Source organism: Bemisia tabaci, chromosome 1 (genome assembly GCF_918797505.1).
Source record: "Bemisia tabaci chromosome 1, PGI_BMITA_v3".
Lineage (NCBI taxonomy): Eukaryota > Metazoa > Arthropoda > Insecta > Hemiptera > Aleyrodidae > Bemisia > Bemisia tabaci.
In genome coordinates this window covers 77,360,554-77,379,753 of record NC_092793.1, presented here as the reverse complement: position 1 = coordinate 77,379,753, position 19,200 = coordinate 77,360,554, and the positions used below count along the sequence as shown (strand labels likewise).

At 41.1% G+C, this 19,200-nt stretch overlaps 1 protein-coding gene across 1 annotated transcript in view; it reads left to right on the top strand.

Annotated features, from left to right (window-relative positions):
* The window catches only part of LOC109043992 (cell adhesion molecule Dscam2), a 168,404-nt gene that overhangs the window by 50,311 nt on the left and 98,893 nt on the right, over nt 1-19,200 (top strand). The window contains 1 exon segment of the mRNA XM_019061421.2: nt 311-367. Within this exon segment, the coding sequence (XP_018916966.2) occupies nt 319-367 (49 nt within the window). The 5' untranslated portion in view covers nt 311-318.

Here is a 19,200-nt window from a genome sequence, read left to right as displayed (position 1 = left end):
TAACTGCGCTTGGAGACTTTCATGGCTATGTTCTCTTCCTCACTCCCCCTCCAAAAACTGCTCAAATCAACACATCCGTAACGCAGGCTCTCCCCCATAGAGCGTTATGTATTCTATTAGAGAACTTCAATACAGAATCAGATTTTAAGAAAGTAGGGGCGTTACTCATGAGGATCACGTTACCTAAAGGTGCTACTTTTAAAAACAGATGGCCCCAAAAGTAAAGTCCTGGTGAATTAGCAAAGTACATAGGTATGATTATATTTTGGGGAACATTGATTTATATTTTTTGTTTTGTTCTGTGTTCCAGGTGTCTGAATGGAAGTGCTAAAATACTGCTCCCTGGTGCTAATTTACTTCACTCAGAGTAAGTAAACTTCTCTCGCCATGTCTAAGAATATGGCCGTACATTTTGATCATACTTCATTGAGCTAGTTTCAATATTTTCTCTTCGAATTATTTTCCCAGGAAAGGATCGTGTAAAAAGAAGGACTTTTTGAGCATATTTTTATACAGGATGAGCGAAAATTATGGATACTTGTTAATATCTCAAGAACGGTCATAAATATTGGCATGCGGTTTGGAGGGTCGTTACCATCTACTCTCCGAAAGACGGGGTGGAGGGCAATTTTCGAATCTCAAATGGAAACCCCCACTGGGTGAGAGATCAACTCATGAAGAAAGAAATTCTGTAACTTCCGCGCGAAATCAAAGAGTGTTTCCGACGATCAGCTGATGCGACCAGAAATGCTGAATATTTGCGGTCGATATTTACTCGACGCTGGAACTTAAGCACTCAATCAGAGTGTGTTTCCGGGGATCAGCTGATGCAACCTGAAATTTCGACTATTTCCGGTAGATATTTCCATAACACGATGCTCCTTTTTTTTAGGACAACGTTATTGGGATTAAGAGGTATTGCATTTGAAAAACTTTGTCTGTCTCATTTTGTGATGAGCCACTTACTTAGTATTACCATAACTTTCAGAGCCTCATTGCAGTAAAGTGCCCCAGTTCTGGTTAAGCCGATGACGGATTTTAAGATAAGGGAGATACGGTTGGTGGATTTTGAAAAATTTGTCCAGTTTTTGAAAAGTAGTGGGACTCCAAAATAACAGCGATCTCCCAAACTACTTCATTGTCATTTGCTGATTTGTTAACTGTTTTATATGGTGTAAAACGTTCTACGTTCATTGCTCCTAACTAAAGGAATCTTTTAGTGTATACTCCAAAGAAAATATAATATTGTAATTTAGTGCTAAACCGTAATTAACGGTGAACTGAACAGAGGATACTAAGAGCCATGCTGCGTTTATTATGTATTTTTTATGAGACGCGTAAAATTTGTCAAACCAATAAAAAGTCTATTCCATCGGTCAACAAAATTAATTTCTGAACATTTTTCCTGAAAAGTTCTAAAGTTGCGTTGGTTTATTGAAAAGAAATGCTAAACTAGTGATTGTGTAAAGCGACGCGATCATAATTACATTTCAATTTGACCAATTACTGGCACAGACGACTAGAGCCTTTTTTAGGCTCTGAACATCAAAGGATTGTGAGAGCCGAATAATTTACTGCGCGCGGAAACTAGGAGTGCACGCGAACCACGTACCTGAGTTAAATTGGAAATGCTCTCAACACACATTCCGCCGATGGCCCAGTTTAAAAGAGTTTTAACATAGATATTCAATGAACTCCTCTCAATTTGAAGCTTTGAGTTGAAACAACCATTTATTCCCCCGACAGATTTTTCATTCTGGGGTCCATGAGTAGATGTGTCACAAAAACGCAGGGAAGAGAGAATTTAAAAACAGCTACAGCGACGCAAATCATTTAATACCGTTGTTTATAATCCTTTCATTTTGTTTTTCAAAAGTTACGGTGGAGTTTGTTCGATCGAAAGTGATCGGGGTAAGTTTATTCCGGAACCCTGTACCTACTCTGTTCTCATTTGAAATGTTTTTATAGATGAGAAACACCTGCTCTTGTATTATTTAAAATCCCAACTTCAGTGCACACGTCGATACTAATTAGAAAACAAACATAAAAAAAAGTCCGCAGATATGAATCAGATGTTCTAAAATGTCCGTTTTTTATTTTCCCAAAGGTTGATTCTTCAATTCTATCTTCCATCCGATTTAAGATGCGTGATTAAAATAATGAGGAAAAATTACGAAGGAACATTAAAAAAGAACAAAAATTGATTGAAATACATACAATTTTGTCTCTTGATTTGAGACCATGCAGAATTTTAATATATTTTCACTATTCTAAAAGGCAATTGATTATCAAGAAGGCGTGCGTCGCTTTTCAAAAATATTCTCCTAATTTTTCGCAATATCTGTCCCGTAATATTACCCTAAAAAAAAGGAGTTAAGAATGGAAATTATTGAACAAATGCAATGAAAAAACAATTCTACGGTTTTAGTCGATAGGCATTCTGCTGCAGATTAAGTCTTATACGAAATGGTACGTTGACAGAACATCTGATTCAACTATATTAACGCTCCGGAGCTCAAATTGCCTAATCGTCCAATTGAAGGAACTTTCGGAGGAGCGTCGCGTCGCATCATCTATTTCTCGCCCAGAGGTCTGTAGTTGTGTCTCGCCACTAGATAACGTCGGAGTCCAATCATCGCAACACACGTGCATTTATCAAATTTTCACTCAAAGCGCGATGAACTTATTGGCATTTTCCAAATTTGACTTTCAAGTTAGGAATTACACCGTATATTTATAACAGATCACTACTTGTACCATGCGACTTAAATTCGGGGGTATTTCTTTACCGTAAATTTTAGTTGTGATACTATTTAGTCTGTCGATAATTTGTCATTTATCAGACAGACGAACGCAACTGAATTTCAACGTTGCAACATTTCCATTCACAAATCGGGTTTTTACCGCGTAACCGCCGGGCGTTTCTAACCGGAAATTCCACTAATTCTTTTCGATTACCTACACGCAAGAATCCAACATTTTAGGCTAACAAAGCACAGTCATATTTCTGTAAAAATTTGAATTGTAAGAGTCAATTGGACGTATTTATACTAACAGGAACTATAAGCATAGGGTTGGCGTAAGACATAGTTCCTTTCACCATGAATACGTTCAATTTTGCAACGAGCAATTAGAGTCACGTTCCGTCGGCCGGGAAACAACGATTTCGGCCATAATTCTGCATCGCGGAACCCGAGATTCTAGCACTCAGAACTCAGGTATTAAGTTACCTCTACAGTGAAGTTCGGGGGAAAAAACATTTGTTTTGCAGTTTAGCTTCCAAAAAATTGAATAAAAAATACAACATCCGAGCTTTCGACAATGACAAATCTAATGCCAATCAATGCCCGAGAAAGGTCCGGCTCGCACTGTTGTCATATTATCATGACATAACATACAGGGTGATCCAATTTTGTACCGCCAGACTGCAGGAGCGTATTCTATGGGCCGAAATAAGACTTAGTTCTTCCGCGACATTTTTTCCGAGATGCTTCACAACTTCACCTCCTGAAAAGGACGTGTAGGAAATATATTTTTTTCCTCTGCATTTTTACCGAAATTTTTTCCAAGATGCTTTACAACTTCACCTCCTGAAGAGTACGTAGGAAATATATTGTTTTCATAAAGAACGTCCTCCTCAAGGATATTATCCTTGTTAAAGGATTTAAATGGATGAAAAACAGTGTTGCCAACTTACAAAATTGCCACTGCTTTGGATCATTGGATCGCCCCGCGTAAAAGCACGGGTCTACACCTGGGGATTTTCTCTTGACGAGAGGATGGCGTTGCTCATTTGATGAGACCGGATCATGTGCGACAGCTTTGAAACTTTTTCCACCTTCCCCAGCTCCCCATTCCACAGCCTCGCCTCTACGCTCTGTCGCTGTCGGTGAGGCTTTGTTCCTGTATTGCGGTTTGCAGCCAGGTCGGAGACGGGGGCCGGTCTTTTGTGTGCTCTCTGCCTCGCCGCGACCGATGCCAGGGTTTGAACCACCGCTGCCAAATCTATGAGAGTTTTTGGAATAATTCGAGCAGAACCGAGAACGGCAGTATCGCGACACAAATTGGCAGCACTGTATAAATATGCCGATGGGGGATAGAGCTTCATTACGTTATGAGTCTCAACGAACATGAATGCGAATCAGGGCAATGAAACTCCCTTGGTCAAATCGCGTAATGACGTCACTACCATTTCGTTCCGTGGTGATTCTGGCAAGTTATCATACTGGGTTTGTAAATTTGGACGTATTTATATCAAACAGAGCTATGTGCATTATGACGTGAGCCCTGTTATGCACATATTCTTATGGGTATCAGGGATCATGTCTTAAAGCACATAGTTCTGTTTGGCAGAAATACGTCCATTTGAAAGTATAGGGAAGAACCTCAACCTCGAGATTTATTGACCTCACCTAGAATAGATGATATATAATGTGATTGAATGGAGAAAATGCAATGTCGCTAAGTTGTGTAAATTGTAACTGCCACTGCGATGCCATTTTCCGGTTTTTGAAAAAGTACAAGAATCTGTTGAAAATCTTGGCTGAAGAGAAGCAGGTCATTCACGTGTGTTCCAGACTTGAGATGTCGCTCCGATTCGGAAGAAGAGTTGAAAAACGAGGCCCGATTATGTCTGTCATACCTTCGGCTGTGTTGCGTACGTAATTTTTGAAGTACCACTACAACCAAGAAAAACAGAACCGACACAACGTGGGAATACAGCGAAGGAAAGGTCGTTGATAACGGCGCAGAGATACAACTATTCGTGCTTGATAGATGTCCGTGTTGCTTCTGCAAAATTGAAGGCGCTTTGGCGCGAGGCGTGAAATGTCAATGCTCCGCTCTTTGCTGTTAATATTTCGGGAGGGAAGTTAAAAAACGGGCCTGATTACGTCTTTTCGATCTGCGGCTGTGTCAATTTTTCTCTTTCTTTTTTTCAATTTGAGGTCTGATTCTTTTTTAGCAAGTAGTACTCAACAGACTTTTAGAACTGGGCACATAAACCCATGGTTTGTAGATGATCTAATGTTATCGCCCTTCTTGTACATCTTGTCTAAATTCTCACTTGGCAGTCGATCACGTCTTTATGTATGTCCACTATACGAAGAAAAACGAAAACGCCTTTTCCTCCACCTCCCTTTTTCTCTTAAAAATTTAATTATGAATATACATCCTGTAAAAATTGTCAAATTTTTGCGCTTGTTTAAACTCAAAATCTAACCAAGAATTATTCAAGAGTAGCAGCATACCACACGTAAAAGTTATCGCCTCGGGTTATCTGCATCTGCTTCTGTGAATGAGATTTGAGATGCCTGTGGACAAAATCGACTTGGTGAGTGTACCATTTTACGGTGGCATAAAGCTTTTTCCGAAACTTTGCGAGTAAACCTATTGGGCGACACGAGAGGACGCCACGCTAGATTGTCACTGGCGGCACTGGGCTGTTAGGTGGACAAAATGTCTCAATTGCAATGAAACACTTGTAAATAAGTGGAGCATGCACCCAGACCAATATCCACATGGTATACAGTGTCGCGATCCGCATCGTGATTCCCGGAGAGATAGGGGACCAGTTCGCGACTGAAATTCACTTGAAATTCCTAGAGATCTAATTTTAACTCGCCTCCGATAAAATGCTGCAACTCGGCGAGTTTTTGATCAAATTAGCTGAACTTTGGCTTGGTTTGTAGTTACACCCTATATACAGTAGTTATACCCTGCCGCAAACTGCATTTATATTAATTTCTGAAATACAGACTCACTGCTACACAATCCTGTGCGTGAGACAATCGGATTTCTGGACTGTTAGAAAACTAACCCAATCTCACTGAGCCTAAGCTGACCTAAGCTTACCAAATCCCAAAATAAAATAATTTCTTCTAACCCGATCGGACCTAACAAAACGCCCAAATAGAATACTTCCTTCCAACCGACTATTTTCATGGCCATGGAAATGCATTCTACGACAAATTCTTTATCGGGGGTTCATGAAGATTAGCCTCACTATCATTCGGAAGCCCTACAGCGTGGGGTAGAAGCGTGTGCAGAGGCCCAACAACCATAGGTCACATACGATCCCAGTTGTTTTGGGACAGCCTCCGTGCAAACGCCCCTAGAAAACGCGAAAAACCGCCGGAGCGGGGAGATGAATCATATCATCGGGATGGAAAAATCCAAATGGAGTCGGCACCCAGTCGTCCCAGGCTCGGGATTTGACACGGCGCGATGGCGACGCGGTTGCTGTCGCGTTGAGTTAGGTGAAAGCCGCGGCGTGGAAGTGGCAGCGCGCCTTGTCCGCGCCGGCACCCGCGCCTCCTCTCGCGGTCCGCCGCCCGTTTTTTCCGCCTTTCCCACTCCTGCTAATGACGCTTCATAATTTTTACGCTCTGTTTACAAGGTGTGTATGTGGTGGAGGCGGCTTCTCTATGAGCTCCGGTCCACGGTATCCCGGTCCCGCGCGTCCTGTCCGCGCCGAACATGAAAAGAGCATTCGTTTTGTGGGTTTCATCGACGTGAACATGGATGTTTCACTAATAAAAGCAACTGGGTGGAGTGAACCATCCTCCGATCCCTTGCACCACGAGAGTCCGAAGAAATGGACCACTAGCCAAGGTACGAATTTCAGCATTCTGATACATGTTTCTTGACCAAAATTTCACGTAGAACACGATGCGTTCAACGAAAATTACCAAAATTAATACCTTACGAAGATATTTAATGATTCTTAATGCGTGAATTCAAACCACCCGCTCATGAAAACTCAATGCTCTACGTGATTCACATCGAGCACTAAACGTTATCATGACAGTCTCTGGGATGTAAAAATTTGGCAACTTCGATCTTGACGCTTTGGCTCAGCTATCGCAAATTGCTCATAGTTTGAACAACACATGGTGGGAAATGAACGTTTGCTCGATTGAGAGGCTCGCTGAAACCGTTGTGGTGCGCGATTTGACTTTCGTAGAGCTTTGAGTTTCTTGTGAGCGGGCCTTTCAAATTCTTCATAACCAATGTGAAATAAAAACGTTAATATCTTCCTTAGGAGTTGATTTCAGTAATTTTCGTTGCGCAAATCGTGTTTCGCGTGAAATTCTGGTTCGGAAACATGTATTAGAATGCTTAAACTCGTACCTTGTCTAGTGGTCCATTGCGGTATTCCTTCGTCGAATGGACGCATCAATACGAAATGAGCCCCTCTATATCGGGAGATATCGCGGTGGTGTACGAAGGGTGCAACAAGAGGCACTACAAAGGCTAAGGAGCAATACCGCCTAACCGAGAATTCCGGCAAAAATTATTGCATTCATCTCGAAAGTGCAATACACGGAAAACCTTCTCACGTGGGACCTGACGATCTGGTCATATGGATCTGTGAAGTTCGTCATCGGAAGTCTAGCTGCCGAAGTTGAGGTCACGAATCTCATGCACTACTTTGGTTAACTCCCTATGAAAGTTGCGACCGAAGTACTTAAGTACTTCAGATTGTGACCCCAACTTCGGCAGCTGAAAATCAAGTTTCGGATGCTCGATCCGAAAACCTCAGAGATCCATAGGATCTGAACTTCGGGCTCCAAGCTTGAAGTTCTTTCTCCGTGTGGAATCACTTTGATGCTCGATACACTGAAAAAAAAGTGGAAGTGGGATTGACCATAATGGTATAGTAAAAAAAAATATGGTGATAAAAAGCCAAATAATGGTCGATTTAAGCATCTAGATGAAAGTGAGAATCATACTCGATATAAAAATTACCATACCCGGATTGTAAATATCAGTTAGGTGTGTCTGTCCATCGTTTAGGTATTTCTCACCATCAGCTGGGTATTTTTTACCATACGATGAGTTAAAAGTATGGGATAACATGGTAACACTTGCGTTTGATATCTGTAGGCATCTGTATGCGACTGGTCATGGTGTTGGTAGGTTAAATTTACCATACTGGTATAGTCAGCATGGTGAGAGCTCCCGCTTGACTGCGCTGCGGTCTGTGGTCCGCCATTTTTCGTTTGTCTGTTTGTCAGTTATAAATTTATCACGTTGAGGGTCGGAGTCCGTGGCTGTGTTTTATTGATCCATATTAATCCATGTGAATCCACGCGTAATTTGCCCAAATTTGTGTTCGAATTGTCCCTAAAGGTACCGTCTTCTCTTCGAATCTATCTATATTGATCTGCCACATACATTTTCTGAGATTTTTTCGTTATTCGTATCGACCAATTTCTGGAGGTTAGGAGTTGCTACAATGAATCTGGCTTGCAAAGTGAAGGAATCCTGAAAATTTGAAAACCTTCGCAAAGTTGTTCTGCAATCCAGTGAATATCGGTTCTGTGTAAAGTCATTTCGAAAACATAAAAGTGCGGAAGTAATTTGAAAATAATCGACTAGAAGTGATTTTTGAATACTTCGTTCGTAGGTATATCTATATTCTTGTTAAAATTTTCGAAGCTCAACATACTCAGATGAAGAGACAAATGTGCGTGGGATTGATGTTTAACTGTAACTTTAAGCAAAATTTGGCAGCTTCTGCCCCACCGTGAACCGTGCGATTGGATTTTCATGTAGTGTCTTTTTGTGGGTATATTTTGAACTATCTATTTATTATATGCAATTAAATTTTCCGTGGATCTGATTTAGTCTGTAAATGATACCTTAACGCGTATAACAAGTATGGTTTTGGTATCATTTACTTGAAATCAGTGAAGCAATTATCTGCTATTTCTCGTTGAAACTGTCTTTAACTGCCATTGATTGTGTATGTAACGGAATTTCTAAAAGTAAGATGTAAGTAAAATATCCACGACTTTCATCAAAAGCATTTAATAATATAAGATGAGTGGATTTTAGAATCTACAAGGTTTGTCGCAGCATCTGGATGCTTGAAATTACCATACTAGTCAGTCGGGAACGCCACACTGGCACTGTGTCGCACAGTGTCAGCCGTATCGTGTTATTTACCATACCGGTATATTGGTAACTATGCTGCAGCTTCACTGTGTAAAAAATCAAGTAGACAGTATGGTAAATAACACCCAAACTCTGGTAAATCCCACCGATTATTTTTTTCAGTGTAGGCGCAAGCCATTGCGGCAATTCCAGATAGTTGGCGACATTGTAAATTCTCCATTTAAATCCGCTGAATATATCGATTCTAGGCGAGACAGGCTTCCTCGCCTGCGGGGCGATTATTGAAATTTATTGTTTGTCGGATCGACATAGATGACATAGGTTAAAAGGCGGAGCGTGATTGGTTGGCTATGTCTTAACGCTGCTTTATCGTGCCTTTGTCAGGTGGAATGATCGACAAGCTAACGGCACCTCTTAAGTTTCCGACAGTATGTCGATCATTCCACCTGACAAAGGCACGATAAAGCAGCGATAAGACATAGCCGACCAATCACGCTCTGCCTTTTAACCTATGTCATCTATGTCGATCCGACAAACAAAAAATTTCAATAATCAGGCTGCTGGAATCGATTGTTTAACATACATATGAATCGAGAAAGACAGTGTTGCTAAATTCGAAGAATCGCCACTAGCGCAAGTAATTCATTGCTTAGGAAGCAAGTCCAATGTTAATCAATCCTGTTTCTTTGGCAGTCGGAGGCGTGAATGATCGATTATCGATATATCCCCGTTTAAGACTATGGTAAAGGATCGATTATCAAGGTGTCCGTCGCGAAAACCCTGTTTATCGATCCTTTCCTATAGGTTTGAGGGGTAGATCAATCGATTTATTGCAAAGCACGCCACGCCACTGCTCCTCGTTCGGCTGAACGCTAGCGACTTGGCGGGGCGATCAGTGGGGAATCGAACGTTTAGCGATAATCCAGGGAGCGCGGAACGGCCGGAATATGAGATTATGTCAAAAGAAGTAATTGAGAGACAACACTGAGGCAACGTGATGTAGAGAAAATCAAGGCTCCGGAGTCTTAAGCACATCACAGAGGCTCAACGCAGCGGCAGCGGTGGCGGAGGCGGCGGTGGCGTTTTGCGCTCGCGGAAAATATTGAAACCAATCACGGAGCGGGCCCGCCGTTTGATCGTGCTCCCAGAGCCAGCGCTCCGCTTTGAATCCCTTCAATTCATTTAGTTTCCTTTTATGGCTCCAATCTTCTTTCCTCCAAAGGACGTCCTTTCATCCCATTACTCACGCTACAATGACGCCGGAGACATTTTTAATTTACAGTCTTAATTTGAATCACTCGCTGTTTACGCCCTGTGTTTTTGGCAAGCTGTCTTTGGTCCAGTTAATGGATCGCTCAACTCTCATAATTCAAAATCGGGTCCAAGCAGAATTCTGCTTTTTCCTAGAGCTGACGTTCAACTAGGAGTAGTGGGTACAGATCGGTTCTTTGAATTAGTTTAGGAGAGGTCGCGTTAGAGACAATGAGAGACAATTCTCTAACATTTTGGTGACAGGTGGAAATGTTTACTCTCGGGGATTCAAAAATTCATTTTGCACAATCACAAAGCAGAAACGGTTTGGCATTAATTTAAAAAAAAATTCCTACGTTTATCTTACATATCATCATCATTTGATGGCATCATCGTCATCGTCATCGTCATCGTCATCGTCATTATTATCATCATTATTATCATCATCATTATCATCATCATCTTTATCATCATCATCTTTATCATCATCATCATCATCATCATCATCATCACTATCATCATCATCATTACTATCTTCATCATCATCGTCATTATCATAATCATCCTTTTTTCATTTTCTTTTCCAAATTTTTCCTCCTTTTCTTCTCCTCTCCTCCTTGCCCACACTTTTCAATGTGTGGTTATGATTATCGTCGACTAACTAGGCCCTGGTAAAAATGGGCAGTAGAATGTGTGTTCCAAAATACTATACACCTAAAGCCGGCTGTACAATTTCTTACAGCCTTTTATAGCCGATGGCGACTAAGCAACAGCCAGACGATAAAGTTGATGCTAAACGTTACTAATTACGGATACTAGGACTGAGTTAGTTTTTGGACTACCGCTCTCTTTTTCTGCCGTAATATCTTGATTTATTTTGCGAGGAAAGCTCCGTACTTTTGAAGGATGCCTGTCATTCTTAATATGCTGGAGCGCCTTCAATTTCTTATGATACTGTACAATACCTCTGGTGTGAAATAGTCGCTTCAGACGCCGTGGCACGCTGCGGCGCGGCGGCGGGCGGGCAGAGAACGCGAAACGCGCATTGGCGCCTACAAACCTAACAGGGATACTTCACGCATTGCGCAATGCGTGAAGTATCCCTGTTAGGTTTGTAGGCGCCAGTGCATCGCCGCTCCGCTTTGTGTTAGGCTCTAATATTTAATCTCGCGGAGTCAGCGTTTTTTAACTCATGATTTTGAAATGTTTTCACATTCTGAATGGACTATTCTCATTTCAATTGATGAAATAAAATATGTTTTGATGGAAAATATAATGTACGTTTTGTAAATATTAAGGTAGTTCTGTATCAAACTTAAGTACCTAATGATTTCCAAAGCTCACGAATTTCTACACAATTTCTTTTAGCCTTTCATAGCCAATGGCGATAAAGTGTAAAGCCCGGCGATATAGGAACTACAGCCCGACTGTATACTTTTTTATAGCTTCGTATAGCCCGGCTACATGATTTGCTCCGCTTTCTGCAGTCAGCTATATGATTTTCAATAGCCTTCTTTAGTCGGCTATAGGAATTCCTCTGGTATTTTGAAACGCAGCTCCTATCGTCAACTTTTACCAGGGGGACAAAACCCGATGCTTAATGCAACCAACTTGTGAGAATTGCTTCTGACTACTCATCCGATTTTTCCCCGTTCCAGCCGCGAGGAGAGAAAGGCGTAAAGAGTGGGCGGTGAAGGAGAGTAATAACCGGAGTTAAAACTGGGAGTATACTTAATGCTGAATAAACTATCACGGTCGGCGGGATTGTGGGAGTATCTTCCCCGGCAGGGTCCCGCTGTTCTGGCGTCAAGAGCGGAGCCGGGCTAAGCAGAAACCGCAGACATGCATCCGCTTCCCGTAGTTGTTGCGCGATTCTCGGATCGGCAGCAGTGCGTTCAGCTCGCAAATCGTCGTGACCGCAGGCTGCGGATAATAATTAGGCTCGTTTGCTCCGCACTCAAATGATCCTCGCTCCATTCCTCCTCAGCCACCTTCAAAGGTCTCCACCCCCCTTCCCCTCCCCCTCGGCTCTCCTTCATTCCCACCCCCTTCGCGGCGGCCGCTAGTTACCGCCTTCACAAAGAACGCTCGCTAGGATATTCTCCGTCGCGAGCAGTGTCCCCGTCATTATTGCTTTTTCTCAGCTTTAAAGTGGGTTTTAGATTAAGTCACGCCGACTTTGACGGGGAGATTTACAAAAGATTTACGAAGAGAAACGCCGTTTCAATTTTAGAAAATGGTGCTTTTCCATGAAAAACTATCGACTAAGAACAATTTTCGCAGTGGGTGTTGAGTATTTCTTGTTATCTTTTTGGAATAAAATGAGATTTGCACTAACAACTTACAACACGGCACTAAATATTACATGATTTAATAAAACGGCGGTCTGAAGTATTTCCAATTTGATAATGTACTTTCGAAAAAGAGCGATTTCTAATTTGCATCTGTCATGCTCAACGCAAAACTGTCAGATCATAATAGAAAGTCATTCTCCCTATCGACAAACAAATAAATTAAACCCCTTGCAGTTTTCTCCGTGGGACACTTGAGAGAGCTTTCCATCGAAATCTCAAAGCCTGATTTTTTTTACCCAAATCGAAGAAAATCTCCAATGGAAATTTTGCCTCATCGGATCAATATCCCAGTTCCTAATCACAATAAGCGAATTTTCACGATCGAATATCATTCACCGTTGAATGATATTCGACGATTGTGCATTTTTTTTCAATGATTATCGACTTCTTCGTTGGTCTTACCAGAGACCGTTGAAATCCATCAATTCGAAATTTCGAATTCACCTCGGGACTTGAATTCAATTTTTGAATTGATGCAATCGTTGTCAGAAACTTCATCTCTCACCAAAATTGTTGTTCTGTCATCTCTATCTGTTGTTGTGTTTTGTCAATTCAAGTCTGGTGTTTTCGCAATTTCTGTGTTTTAGTGTTTCGTGTTTTCTTATTTTCTTCTTAATTTCATTTAGGAAAAAAATCTGAGCTCTGATTGGCTCCTGACATCACCGATCATCGGCATCACTCAGCACTGATCAATTCGTTTGATGAATGACATTCGATCGCGAAAATTCGCTTAATGATTTAACTCTATGTATCGTACGAACCGGAGTCGATATCGGCGGTTTTTACCAGCATTACGGGGCGTTAGAGGGAGGGGGTGGGCACCATGCATCAGCAAAGCATTAAGTATTGTTATGACTTGTTAGGGAGAAATTATTTGAAAGGAGCAAAATTTATATAAGGTACAAACTAGAACGGACACTATCCGAAAGCACCCGACAATGTCACCTAGTTATTTCAGTTTTTGAAGAAAGGGCAACTGTCTATTTCGCCCTTGAATAAAGTCACTAATTTTTTGACTCATGATTTATCAATGGACAGAATTATTCGTGATATAAATTTGGAACTCAGGTAATGAGGAAATAAAAGACTACGACTCAAATTTCCGTTCAAAGAGGTCATATTTTTCTAAGAGGATTCGTCCAAGGCTCATTCTCAATCGCATGTTTGCTGAGATGGGGGCTCTTTTAACTTCGTTCCGAGGCAAACAAATATATGTATTTGTAAATACTCATGATTACATGAGTGATGATTAGATGATGATTTAGCATGAGAAGCTGCACGAGTTAATAACTGGGAAATGTTTTAGTTTAATCGTTACGTTGAAATGAGAACGTGCATTAATTCATAATTCTGAAAAACCTGCAGGCTATTTTACAATTTCAATGGAAGGAAAACGAGTGATTCCTGGATAAGAGGATCCAAATGAAGCTTAATTTCCATTTCCGCGCTCTGTTGAGGTGCCTATCACGTTCCTGTTCATTTGTTATGCGTGCATACACATATTTAACCTCTAATAATTTTGAGGGCATTAGAGAGAAGTAGGGTAAGCTTTATACCGAATTATAATATTCGCGATGAAATTGATACGAATGCAAAAATGCCATGTCATTATATATAAAAATATTTACCCCCAATCGCCCAAACGCCTTATCAGGGCCGAATTTACATACTTGCCGCCCATGGGCCGCCTGTATTTTGCCGCCCCTTGTCAGTCGTTTTGAAACATCGATACAAACCATCAAGTGAACGTGCCGGAGGAGGAGGGGTGCATAAGACGCGTTTACTCGTATTGGGCACATTTTTTGTGAAAGCCCTGTCAACACTAGCAAAAGTTCACAGAACTTTGCGCGAAAATTAAGTTCCGTAAAAATATCTCTGTGTGGACGAGGCCTTTCATTTTTAAGAAAAGAACGAAAAAATTATGAAAGAATAAACATGAATGTGGTTTAATGATTTTAATTTCTGCCACCGCGCCAACCGCACTGTGTTTGGCGCAATGCGTGAAGTATTCCTGCAGTCTTGTAGGCGCTATGCGTTTCACGCCGACCGCTGCCGACCGCTGCTGACCGCACTGTTTTTGACGCAATGCGTGAAGTATCCATGCAGTCTTGTAGGCACTATGAGTTCCACACCAACCACTGCCGACCGCACTACGTTTGACGCAATGCGTGAAGTATTCATGCAGTCTTGTAGGCGATAATATGTGTTACATGCCAACCGCCGCGCCGAGGGCTTCTCCTTTCCATCTCAGGTCCTCGTCATCACTGCTCTCTGCGCCGCGCCGCGCCGCTCCAGGCCAAATCGCGTGTTTGGTCTCTCTCTCAACTTGACTAATGAAAGGTGATGTCTCTTGTATCACCGAAAGACGAACAAATTAGAAATTACTATACTTTAACTCTCAGGAAATGAGAGATTTTTTCGCCTTTTCTCGTTTGTAATTTTTTTTTTTTTTTTTTTTTTAATTCAGATTGATTCAGATCAGATTTTTCTTGATACCTACTTTTGAAAAAATTACAACATTTGCCGCCCCCTAAATTTGCCGCCGGCCCATGTGGCCAACCCCTAAATCCGGCCCTGCGCCTTATGCGATTCGATTTTCCAAATTTCAAACGAATTGTCCGTGCTGATTTTCTACGGACCTACCGCAACGCTTTCCAATCCTTCGAAGTATTTTAAAACTTACCCTATCACAATCATTCCGTAAAAAATGCAAGTCATAAAACCTGTTATTTTTACTTTGACAAATAGAATATGGACGGAGATGTTGAAACGATGTGATTGAGTTACGCGTTTTCAGAATCCAGTCATCTATATACTACACAACATTGGATTCAAATGAAGCGGTGCAAGAAAAAGTGACTATGCTCATAAAATGCTGGGAGGTAACACTTTCCACACAGTTTTAAATAAATAACTAAGTTTGAAAGTTGAGGGAGAAGAAAGAAACTTTCAAAAGATAAATATTAAAAAGGAGGGTGACGGATTCGGGAATTGTCACAAGCGCACCGCGCACAACTTAAAAACCGAGTTGCCACTTTACATATAACTTCAACTTGAAATTCAATCAATCGAATGGACGCAACATGATGACGCTTGGTTAAATCGGTGGTTGTTTTTTTCTCAAAAATATGTTATTTGAACTGAAAACTTGTAACTGTCTGTCTTACCTCTTATTTTATTCGACATTTTGGTGTTTTTTATAAAAAAGTCCCCATAAAACCTTCTCCTGAAACGCACTTTGAAGCCTCTGTATAGCTTGAGATTTCTCTCGGAGAAATTTTCCCTCCTGAGATTTTTTAAATAGATTTCAAGTTAATGAGGAGGTTTCATGAAGTTTCCGAAATTTTCATTCTCATCATTTTTGGATACTGGATAGTGCTTTCTATCGAAAACTTAGGATTTCTTTGACTCACTTTGACCAATTACACTTACCTAAAAAAATTCTTCCGTGTATCTGAATTTAGCCCTGTGTGGTATGATCAATTCTTGTGCCAAAAAAGCAACTAAAGTCCTTGTAGAGTCAAAAAATCTCGTGGTCCGAACAAGGTTCATTTCTTCTGTATGATTACAATGTTCATAATTGAAATAGTTTCATGAATCGAGACACATTTTTATCATTTTAGCCAGGCAGTAGACGCAACATTTCAGAGCCATCCACATTTCTCTCTCTCTCTTTCTCTCCCTTTCTTTGTCTCCCGCACTACTCCCCCCTCTTACCCCTGTCTACTACCTCTCTCTGTCTCTCTCCCCCTCTCGCCCCTTTCATCCCATCGCCTTCCTTGTGTTTCTCTTTCTCTCCTCAATGTATTTCATGTAGCACTGCGCTACCCCGCTGACATTTCCTTGTTTAAAAACATTCAATCTGATATGCATTTTGGATACGAAAAAAAACCCTAATAAGAAGAAAACACATCAGCTCGACTTTGATATTCGTCCTGCGACTGGATTCCGAGCAACAGGAAAAACTAAATAGGATTCACGGAGATCCGCTGGGGAGGGTACGCATTAAAATTTACCCGCGACTGTTTTACCGTGCCCAGGGATTTTAGCTCTAAGCCGCGCTGCAACGCCAGATCGAACGGATTATGTTGGACCGATGCCTTCATTTTTGCCGTGCCTTCGATAATTTTATGTCAGATTTAGCAGCATTGGAGAGAGAAACTTCAGGAGCCGGTTTTTCCACATTTCTCCGCTCGTCGTTGTATTAGTGTTGTGCTGCACAAACGTTAATTATTACATCACTAAGGAAATTATCCGTTATATATATTCAAAATATATGTATTAAGTAAAAAGGACTAAAAATCATTAGAATGACAGATACTCTTCCGATCCTATAATATTAAGAGTAAAAATATTAATTAATCGATTTTCTGTGACGTAGTAGTACTAAACAGCATCCGCTACTCTCCGGCTTTTACGCAATTTACGAGTTATTTCCGGGTTTAACTTGACTGATTTATTGGTTTCGTCATGTTTAGGATATCTGATAAGTGCATGTAGAGAGGAGAGACATACGAGACTTGGTCATGGGCATACTTAGGTTTTCTTGCTTGGGGGAGGGCCTGCGCCTGACCCTCTACCACGGAGGGTCTGTGGGATCTACTCCAGAGATTCTTGAAATTTTTAATCTGTTTGGACGCATTTTTAGGCATTCGTGACGCAGATTTTCCACCAGTTTCTGCCGAAGACTTACACACTTAGTCGCTTTATGGCACTCCTCGTGCTCTACGACACCTGACCTCCACTGCTCTCTGTCGAACCACAACCCTTGGGGCATTGAGCACCTTAACATTTCCGCTTCAATCAACCTGTCTCCTGCCATTCTCTGAACATGACCATACGAAATGAGTTGCTTCGTCATAATTTCATGCAAGATGGTCTGTTTGGCATCAGTGATCTCTCGTGCCGTCTCATCCCTGACGCGATCTTTTCTGGAAATACCAGCGGATCTACGCCAGAAGCCCATCTCTGTTAATTGCCTCTAAAACCTCCGAAGATTTACGTTCATTCTTCACTTTCAGCATAGATTACTTTCAAACTGTTGCTTTCAACCTGTCTGGAAATTTTTTAAAATTTTAACTCTATTTGGACGCATTTTGAGGCTGCCATTATGAAAATTTAAAAAAATACTAACTAAACGAACACGATGTTTTCATCTAAGACCCTACATGAAAAGAAATAATCATCCCCAACAGAGGTTTCTGCTGCCATCCAGAATTTCTTAGTGTGACGGGGGGGGGGGGCAGATTATGTTATTTTCAATTTTAAGGGGTCCAGGCCCCATTTTGCCTGCCCCCTTCTTACGCCCATGAACAATGGACATAGTGAATAAGTGAGAAATTGTAAAACTAAGTAGTTCGCTTCAACTGACCTACTGATAGTTATTTCATTATTATGGATAGTAAATTTGAAGAGGGAACACATAATTTGGTATCTCTTCTGATGGGCTGTTAATGCACTGCTACTGTCCCTCGGTTGTAAATGATCTGTTCACTGGAAAAAGCAAACGGGGAGGAGTATAAGAAGATTGGCGAGGAAAGAATGGGTACGGTGGGATAAAAAAACGTGGGAAGCGCTGCGAATGAAGGGGGAAAAAGTCGGATAAAATGGAAAAAAGGGGGGAGGGGGTCTGAAACGCGGAGCTGACATTATTACGGAGCACCGGGTAAAAACTGAACCGGAAATTATGTCGGAGCTAACGTAAATTGGATGGATTTTTTTCAAACAAAGATCTGACCGCACGATACAACGACTCTGCTTAGAATGCAACTTGACTCAAAACAATAAAGTACATATTTTTACGGGAATGAGCTTCCATTTTCCAGTGGTTGAATTAGACAATTTATTATGTAAATCGTAATGTGATGGGGGTGCTTCCTTTTGTTTCTGAACGTTGTCTTTGTGTGCTATTCCCCTCTCGTTTCACTCCGTTTGCATGAGCTCCGACTTGCCCGCGATTGCGATACCTCTGGAAAGCTTCTTTCGTTTACAGATCATTTAAAAACGAGAGTTTTACGAATTTTCATCTTTAACGTAAAATCATCAGTAATTTATCTAGACTTGATGCTCGCGACCGCAGCTCTGTCACCTATCGGGTCAAGATTAAACCACCGGCTAGGAGAAATATGAAGTGAATTTTATTCACTTTTCCTTCTAAGTTTGAATAAAATGTTTGAAACCGTGAACAAATTTGTGGAGCAGTGAGGTCATCTAACGCTCCTCTCTCTCTCTCTCTCCCTTAAATCGAAGTCCGTGAAAGCGGAAGCAAAATTAAACTTCCAGGTTTTCCTATTGAATTCTCAAATTTGTTTTTGGTGTAATAAATTTCGAACGAACGAAATTCAAAAAATGGGCGTCTATACAAGGAATGATTTGAAGCAATACGGACCTTGTACCCAAAATTTTACGCGGAAACGAATCACGCAACGGGATGTCCGGAAATCAGCTCCTAAACAAGACATGAAAGTATACAGTTAAAATTAAGCAATAGGCAAAAATACGAAGAACTTCTTTTATAGAATCTGACTTTCATTTGATTTGTGCAATTAATACTTTTCTGTATCTTGTTCAAAGGTGTTAATTTTCGAACTTCATGCTGCGTTAATGATTATATTTAAGAGATTTTAAGAAGAAAATGTGCGGATCTTTATCTAGTTCAGACTTTATGCAGTGGCTCATATACATTAAATTATAA